Below are 9,134 nucleotides of genomic sequence, written 5' to 3' on the forward strand. Positions count from 1 at the left end.
TATTATTATTATTATTATTTTAGTAAGCTTGCCAAAGAAATTTGGTTTAAGAGCAATTTCGCTTTGCTTCCCTATTTTGTACTCAACTCTCACTTTGACCCTGAACTTAAATTTTATATACATTATACCCTAAATCTCATATGCATCTCATTTGAATCTATCTCATTTAAGAGCCCATCTGATAAAACTGAAGTTTAAAATCTAAATTCTTAATTTTAAAAATTAAGTACTGAAAGTATTAAATTGCCAAATGATTTAAATTATATCTGTTGATAACTAATTGGATTATAATGCTGAATTGAAATATTGTACAAATTTTGTGTTTCTATGTTTTAAATTGTCTTTATTTGTATATTTGGAGAAAAAATGTGTGTGTGTGAGAGAGAGAGAAAGAAAATAATGAAACAATTTAGAAGTGATGTTTAAGTGTGTGTGTGTGTGTATTTGTATGAAAGAGAGCGTGGGTGGATGCGTGTGTGTCTATGTGTGTGTCGAGTATAAAGAAAATAAACTTATATCATGTGCCAAAACAAATGAGAGTGTCTTATGTATGTGAGGGGTATAGTATGTGTAGTAAATTCATAAGGTTCAGTAAAAAAATTTATTTAAAATTTTGTATTAAAATTTTATGCACAAATTAAGCAATGGTTAATACAATAAGTGGAAAGGCATTCTGTTATGAAACATGCTAAATTCAAAAAACTCTGAATGGATTAATTTCAGCATTAAATAGAATTATCAAACAAACTCTAAGTCTAATATTTAAAACTGCCAAATAAAATTGACCAATGATAATAGTGTAAAATAATTTAAAAAATGCCAATTCAAAATCATACTTGCTGCCTTTTGAAGCTATCCATATATTTTATTAAGGATTAGATCGGAAGGAATTCCAGGTTTCCATTAGACTAGTAGAGTTCGTAAATCCATTTCTTTCTTCTCCTTTGTCTACTCCAAAGAACAAAAAATACTCCAATTCATCCACCCCAAGCCCATATTCTAAATTTTTCTTCATTGGAATGGTGCTACAAAAATGAAGTTTTCCGTATGTTCTAGACAAAATTCTCAGATCTACTTCATTAATTTTCAAAATAAAATTTTAATATCCATATTACATAAACAGCCTCAAAAATTAAGAAAGTGACATTAAAATTCGGAAAAATAGCATAATCAATAAATTTCATTGGAACGATATTATCAAAAAGAACATCTACATCTTTTGTTTTTCCCTTGGGATTTGATGTATCAAGTGTTCTAAAGCATTATGTCCCCATTTGGATAGTAGATTATTTACCCAATTTTATTTACTAGCATCATCAACACATTTTTAATCACTTTTTTGGATGTTTACTGCTTTACAATTTTAAGATTTTTACTGGTTTACACAAATATTGTGGTACAACTCAAGGGACTCACCTTGACAAAATAGAAAACCTAGAAGGACTCGACTGCAAAGTAACATTTCTCTATTCACCAAACCGACATCCATGAGCTCCGATTCTCTAATTAGGGCACAATTAGACAGACCCCCATTATATAAAAGAAAAGAAGAGGCAGAAAAAAAAATAAACATAAAAAAAATCGGAGAAATTTTCCGAAGAAGAATCAAGAATGTCGACCAGGGTGGCTCTGAAGGCGAAAGGCGGCAAGTCCAATCGGAACAAAGCCTCGGCGGCTGCAGCTGGAGAGGAAGACGGGCCGTCGACTGTGAAGATTGTGAAAGACTGGACCAATTGGGGTCTCCACAAAGCAAAAGTCGTCGCGCACTATGGATTCATCCCTTTGATCATTGTAATCGGGATGAACTCGGAGCCAAAGCCCTCTTGGGCTCAACTCTTAACTCCCGTGTGAGAAAACTGGAGAATAGCTTATCAGGGCCACGACCCATGTTCTTGAGATGAAGTAGAAAAAAATGGGTTTTATTTAATTTGATGCTTACTGGGTCGGTTATAGTATTTGTCGATTTCACAACTGGTGTCTAGTTTTCGTGATTTTGGAATGTGGGGGCTTTTTTTTTTTTAGTGTAATGGGATTGTGCTATTTTTAGCTCAATTATGAACTATCGCTGTGTTCTTGGGATTTCTTAACACTATTATGATGTGAGTTTAGAGCCTTTTGCTTCTTCGGTGAGTATGTGTTTTCATCGATCAGTCTTTGTTTCATTTTTTTTTTATTTTTTGGTTTTTTTGACTTCTTATTATTGTTTAAAGTTGGTATTGTGGAAAATCCGTTTTCCCCTGTTGAAAGTCGGAGTTTTGAGTTGGAAGATTGAAAGTTGATGAGTAGTTGGAATTTCCTTGGCTTTATTTGTATGTGTTTTGGGGAATGGTGGTTGACTTGTCTGGTGAAATATTATCATTGAAACTTAAGAAGCCGAACTTAGTTAGAGTATTGCTATTAACGGCCATTTGGTTGAGCAAATGTGTGGGGTTGGATTAAGAATATGAATAGGTCCATACTTACTGGGCATTAGTTGTACCTGTTCCTCTAGGATATAATTGTTTATTTGCTTTTGTTGATGGTGATTTTTGATATATTAAATTGGGCAATTGTTGATTTGAGGAATATGGGAAGATTGCGCAGTCAAGCTTGAGTTTGTGTTTCTGTCCTTTTTGGTACGGTTCCTTCTAGATGCATAGTTGGTTATGCTTTTACCATGTACTGATATTGTTGCGAGTTGGACTGGTATGGTTCCAAGCTCTGTGCTCATGCTTGTGAGAGAGCTAACTTTTCTTCTCATGCATGGCCTGGTATGGGTTTACTAACGTGTTGCAGCATATATCTTGGAATTACCTTGTTTTAGGAAGGAAATTTTGTTTTTCAACTAGCATGGTGTCTTATTTTAAGTAGTGCGTCATCAGTTGCATTTCTTTTCTTAGTTGCAGTAGTATACTCTTGCAGTTGGCCCCCCCGGGGCGCGGCCCGCAGTGGGTTATAGCTGTTAGTTCTCCTATTTTTCATTGATTTTCCTACTGCAGCCTTATATAACCTTTCTTTATGCGCTGCGACATTTTGGTAATCATGGATTTGTTATCACTACAGAAATAAATAAAAGCTTCCCTTTCAGTTGAACTTGATGGTTTTAAGCTTATGATGCTAGTTTTTGCCTCTTAAACTTGGGTGCAAGTTCTAAAACTGTTTTAATTTTTTCCACCAGACAAATCAAGTTTTAGCACTGCCTGCTGTTCTCCCATGACTTTCTTTAATGGTAGACTCTCTTTAAACATTCATCATCTGGCTATGGAAACTTTAACTTCTGTGCTTCTTTCTGCTTCTCAAGGGTAGTTCAGGTCATCTTTGGCATTGTGTAATCTTATCATTCTTCTTAGCTTTGCGATATATGTGTTAAAATGGCATTTCATCTGAGAGTTCCACTGAGCATAAATTGATTGAACATATCCCTTCGCTGTTCTTGTTAACATTTCTGTCCTTTTGACCTTCTTCTACTTCACTCTTTTATCTATCACACTAGAGTTTTTTTGGACTATAGAACTCCTTTAATCTCCATGATAGATTCAGGCATTTCTGCTGTTATAATGGTCTAACCTTTTTGAATACGTGCACTCTGTAGCTGAATGAGGGGGCCAGTGATATGAGCTTAAGGAAGGTAACTGGTTATAGAGGGAGTCAATAGAAACCTTAGTGTATGTGTACAGTCTAAATTGATAAAATATTGTGAAAGGGCCTGTAGAGCAGTTAAACTTTTTATGTAATCTTGTACTGTATATTCTTTAGGATACTTGTATCTAGAAGCATTGATTCACAGGGCAAGATTTAATTTAGAACAATGACATGTATAGTTACTCTCAAAAAGGGACTTCTGTACAACTTCACTCATTTTTCTTGAAGTACCCTATTTTCTCTTTCCTCTTTCCCTTCTCACTCAGTCTCTTTCCCTCCATCACACATCTCGTCAGACCTATAACCCCTCCTTCTGCCACCACCTACTAGCCTGAATTATTCTCGGCCTAGTTATCTTTCTTCCTGGGATATATACATTCATTCATCCCTTTTTATCTCTCCCAGTTCTGCAACAACATCCGTGGTGATCGGTTGCATATTAGGTGGAAATGGGCTGGCATCGGCTTTGTGGTTAATGGGTGTAGATTGGTGTGACGGTATATGTGGTGGTTGGTTGTGGACTTGTATGTAGATGGTATGGTATCAGCCATCCATGGTGGATTAGTCTGATGGTTTCGGTGGTGGGCAGTTGCGAATTGGTCGGGTTATGGTGAAGGTTTCGTTGTTGTGGGTAATGGGGGTGTATTCGTATGGTGTTTGAGGTGGTGGTTGACTGCAGTCGTAAGTTGCATAGGATATGAGGAGGGAGGGGAAGGGGTCAAAGTGGGACTAGGAAAAGAATGGAGAAACATTAGGAGTTGCCATGTAGGTGGCATTTGCATCTTACGTTTTAAAGTTAGTAATCCTATATTGTTTCATTTATAAGCAATTAAGTTTTGGTATATGCTACTGTGAATACATCTGCTGGAAGCACTTTGTATTGGGTTTTCTCCATCATTTGACCATGTTTGTTTTGAACATCCCCTTCCCGTGGGGGTTGAGTTGGTTATTCCTTGTGAGCTACACCAAAGCTATATGGAGAGGGTGCTTAAGCAAGTTGACATTGGTTTCATGATTATATTGGCAAAGTTACTGCTTGATCCTCCTGGCCCATATCGAGTTACCTTTAAATTTCAAGTAACATTAAGTTTACGTTAAGCCCAGAAGTTCTTTTCAAGTCTCTATTTCTGGTAATTTCATACGTCTGATATAACTTGGCTATTGGCAGAGAATCACTATAGATTCACAATTTACAGGACCTAGCAGTATTCCCTTCCTTTTTTTTTTTTGGCTTATTGTTTTGTGTTCGATGTATCTTTTTGTTGTGAATGTTCGTGTATGTTCTCTTTTTTGTTGCATTTGTGTCATCGAATCTCACTTTGAAATGGGTATGGCTCACCCAGGTGTAGCTTTGGGAAAACTGATCTGGTATATTCAAAAGTAATTCAGTTTACTCTACATTTAAATTTCTTTTACCTGAAGTTTTGTTTTAGAGTTAATTAGACTATGCACGCTGCACTTTGGATGCTGCTCTGTTGTACGTACAAGGCTTCTACTCTTGTGCTTAGCTTCTATTGATCTCTGCCTTCAATATTTGACTGTAGAAGGCGTCTGCGCTTTGTGCTTTTCTTCTCGAGCTACCGGGCTGTGCTTAATTTATTTGCTGCCTCTTCTCTGCATTGTCTCATTTCGGCAAGTCTTTTTTTTTTTTTTTGTCCAAAAAAAAAGGGCCTGATCCCACTTCACCCCCAACCATTATTTGGGTTGTTGGGTTATTCCCCATTTTTATTCCCCATTTCGGCAAGTCTTTTGCTTTATCTCTTTTGTTGATGTGTTTCAAATAAGATAGTGTAGCAATTACCACACAATGTAACAATGCTCTTGAGACGCGAAATGTCTGTGGAAAAGGGGGTTTAGGCGTTTAGCTCGAGATTAGTACCTAAAAAGATGCGTCTGATGAGCTTGTAACCATTGGTTTGGCAAGGACATTGTGATATTGGAGCCTTCAACACTTTTATTAAAGAAGGGTTATTATCACTTTATTTCTTTAATTTATATCATTACAACCAGTTTACTTACTAACGTTGTCTTTTAGTTACTTCACCTCCATAGATAATTTAACTCAACATGTTAAGAAATTTTGGACAAAATAATCCTTTTATTCTATAGCATTATTACATTGTTATTATCACTTTATCCCTTTAAATTATAGTAATACAATCGATTTAATCGCATTTTACCTTATTGTTAATCTAGTCAGTATGGTAAAAAAAATTTAAATGCATTTACCCCTTTTATATATAATTAAAAGTAAAAAATTGGAATGGTTATTCTTCCTTTCGTTTTCACTTTAAGAGATCCAAAAAACATAAAAATAAAGAATTTTCTCATATTTCTTTGTTCACACTTATTAATATTAGGAAAAGAAAAAGAGATAGGAGAGAAGGAGATGAAAAATTAGATTTTACGAAGAAAGAAAATAAAGAAGAGTCTAAAATTATCGTATTATTTTAAGGTTGTTGGGATTAAATTTGAAATTGGGTGATAAACAGAAAAGTGAAATAATTTTAAAATAATAAAAATATTAAATTTTTTCTTATTTGTATTTTTTAAAAAAATAATTGAGCGCTCTCTCTCCCACCCCCCTCCCTCCCAATCTTTCTATTTTTTTTTAAAATATTAATAAGATTGCCAAGATAAAAGAAATTACTACTTTGACTTTTTTTCTTGAAACTAAAAAGGAAAAGAGTCATTCTAAATTTTTTATTGTTTTCATTATACAAAAAGGAGAATACTTTCTTTTAAAGTTTTTTAACTTGTTAAGTTGGTTTAATGATGGGATAAATTGCCTAAAAATAACTCTACGAGGTAACTTAATAATAAAACTATAGTTTATGAGGGTAAAGTGATAATAATTATAAGAGCTAAATATGTCTTTTCACTTTAATTAACAAATTTCGTTAAGTTTGACCGTTAGTTTTGGAGGTAAATTGATTAAAAGGTAATGTTAAGGGGGAAATTGATAGTGATATCAAATGTTAAGAGGATAAAGTGATCGCCTACTATTATATTTAATAGTAGCTTTTCTTTATCCTTTGCTCCATAAATCCATTGCATTTTTTTATATATATAAATAGAGGATTAGTTTTGATTAAGCCCACCCAAACATATAGTGATTAATCTTGCTGGAAATTAATTTCTACAATTTGTCAACAAAATAATAACCATTTATTGTTTGGATTGTAGTTTTCTAAGGAAATTTTTTTTATATTTTTCGTAAGCACAGTTATCAATTGCTTTTATATCTCATATACATTAGAGTGCTACAATAATTTTTGCTACAATATCTCATTTGTCTCAATATACATTAGAGGTTACATTTTTTTTTTTTGATTTGCATGTTTTTTGTTTTTATTAGTGGAGCAAACAAAATTACAAAGAGGAAGGCAATAACCTTACCTCCTAGAGTACATGGTCAGATCTCACAGCTAAAAAGATCAGATTACCACCTAACTCAAAAAACGCAAGTTAGGGTACCCTAATCTATCCAAAGTGAGGTCTCTGCGCACCAACCTTGGCAGTTGCAAAACCGACTCATAGACAATATTAGAAGCCAACTCCGTCCCAATCTTAGATAGCCTATCGGCAGGAACATTCGCTTGACGGTAACAATGAGTGACGGAATGGAAACAATATCGAAAAACCATCCACTCGTCCAACTCTGTTTGAAAACCCCATGGACATCTACCAACCCCCTTAACCATTTGAACCAAGAGCAAAGAATCCGATTCCAAGTGCAGGCAACTGAAACCTCGCAAAACACACAACTGAACTCCAAATAACATAGCCTTCAACTCTGAACGTAGGCTAGACGTCTCTCCCCAATAACCCACAAAACCTAATAGGAATGTACCTGCACTATCCCTCAACACCCCCCTTCTCGACTCCTTCCCGGATTACCCTTAGAGGTTACATTTAATCTAATTTATATCTCAATATACATTAGAGAGTTCATCTAATCTTTTCTCAACCCTATCAAAACGATCAGAGGTTATATTTGCTAATTTTTCTATAGTTAATTTCCAAGATGATTTAGATTCATATTGGACACACTTGGATTGGTAATCATATAAACATAGAGAAGCATTATATGCACATTGATTATCCCAACCATTAGTATAAGAATTGCCCGAATTGAGATCATTTTAATCAAAACAAGGATTGCAGTGCCCAAATTCATCATAATAATCCACATTTTGTACTTGCATACATGTACAAGTAACATGATAACCTCCACACAAGTCACAAATCACATGATAAGAATTAAAAGTATTAACATTGCTCTTTTGCTCAAGAATATGTGTAATGGTGTCCAATTGAACTTTTAACGTTATATAATCAAATTTAGCCTTTACACTCCTTAAACTGTTTTCAAAAGACATACCTTCAGACACATCTTGGTTACATCTATTCAAGGAGCTTTGCATTGGATAACAATCCATTGCCGATCTTCTATTTTTCAAGCATTGTCCCCTTATATTTTCTACTCTCCTTGAATCTCTAAACATGTCTTCAAAGTAATTCAAAAAGAAATTTAGTCAAGAAGAATAGGTGACTCGACACATACAAAAAAAAAGACATTAAACACAAAATAAACAACCCATCAAGACACTAAATATAACAAAAAGACATTAAACATAACCAAAACAACAAAAGCAAGTAAAATAATCTAAATTAATAAAGCAGTTCTTAGCACTAATATTGACAAAATCTTTCCCGACAACGGCTCCAAAAACTTGATGAACGTTGGGTATACATATAATAATTAGCTCATCCATAGTCAAGTTTTATATTTATAAAATTCTAAATACCCTACACGCGATTTTTTGCAAGTACACGAGTCGTAATTGAGTATAGGGTATTAAGGGTCAAACCCACAGAGAAGATTGTCAATTACTGATGTTTTTCAAATTTCTTTATTATTTAACCTATCACAAATGTAAAAGATTAAATCTATGCTATAAACATGGAATAAAAGGAATAAAAATAACAATAGAAAACTCCTAAAGTATGGAATTTCTTACTACTTTTGTAAATGAAGTTTCCAGTTAATTGAATGTTTGGTTAGTTATGACATAATTTCCTAATGTATGTGAATTCTACTTTCATAGTGAATCAACTATAATTGTAACTAAACCATACCTACTCTCGTGGTTATGTAATTAACAACAAGTTCATTCCTTCTATGAAATTACATGAAACAAGTCACTAAAACCATATAGGTGCACGTCTACTCTCATGAGTATACTCCTTAGATTTATTACTTTCTTGAACTAGTGTTAAATCTCAATTCTCATTACAAACTTAACATCTTAAGATTATCACAATTAATGGTCGATTAATCATGATTAGAAAAGCAAAAATGATAAATAAATTGTTCAAAATAATATCATCAAATAACTAAGTAAATATCACTAATAAGATATAGCTATTTCATCCATAACTTTAGACATAAACTTTAGCTAAACATGAAAACAAACGCCAAACTTGTATTATAGTTAAATATGAATTCA

The 9,134-nt window shown here is 33.8% G+C and overlaps 1 protein-coding gene across 1 annotated transcript; it reads left to right on the forward strand.

Annotated features, from left to right (window-relative positions):
• The first annotated feature begins 1,507 nt into the window (after positions 1-1,507).
• LOC113694928 (mitochondrial import receptor subunit TOM7-1) lies at positions 1,508-2,122 on the forward strand. Its single transcript, XM_027213847.2, has one exon. The coding sequence runs from the start codon at positions 1,612-1,614 to the stop codon at positions 1,849-1,851; it is 240 nt and encodes a 79-aa protein (XP_027069648.1). The 5' UTR covers positions 1,508-1,611; the 3' UTR covers positions 1,852-2,122.
• The last annotated feature ends 7,012 nt before the right edge of the window (positions 2,123-9,134 follow it).

This window comes from Coffea arabica, chromosome 6e, assembly GCF_036785885.1.
Source record: "Coffea arabica cultivar ET-39 chromosome 6e, Coffea Arabica ET-39 HiFi, whole genome shotgun sequence".
NCBI classification, from domain to species: domain Eukaryota; kingdom Viridiplantae; phylum Streptophyta; class Magnoliopsida; order Gentianales; family Rubiaceae; genus Coffea; species Coffea arabica.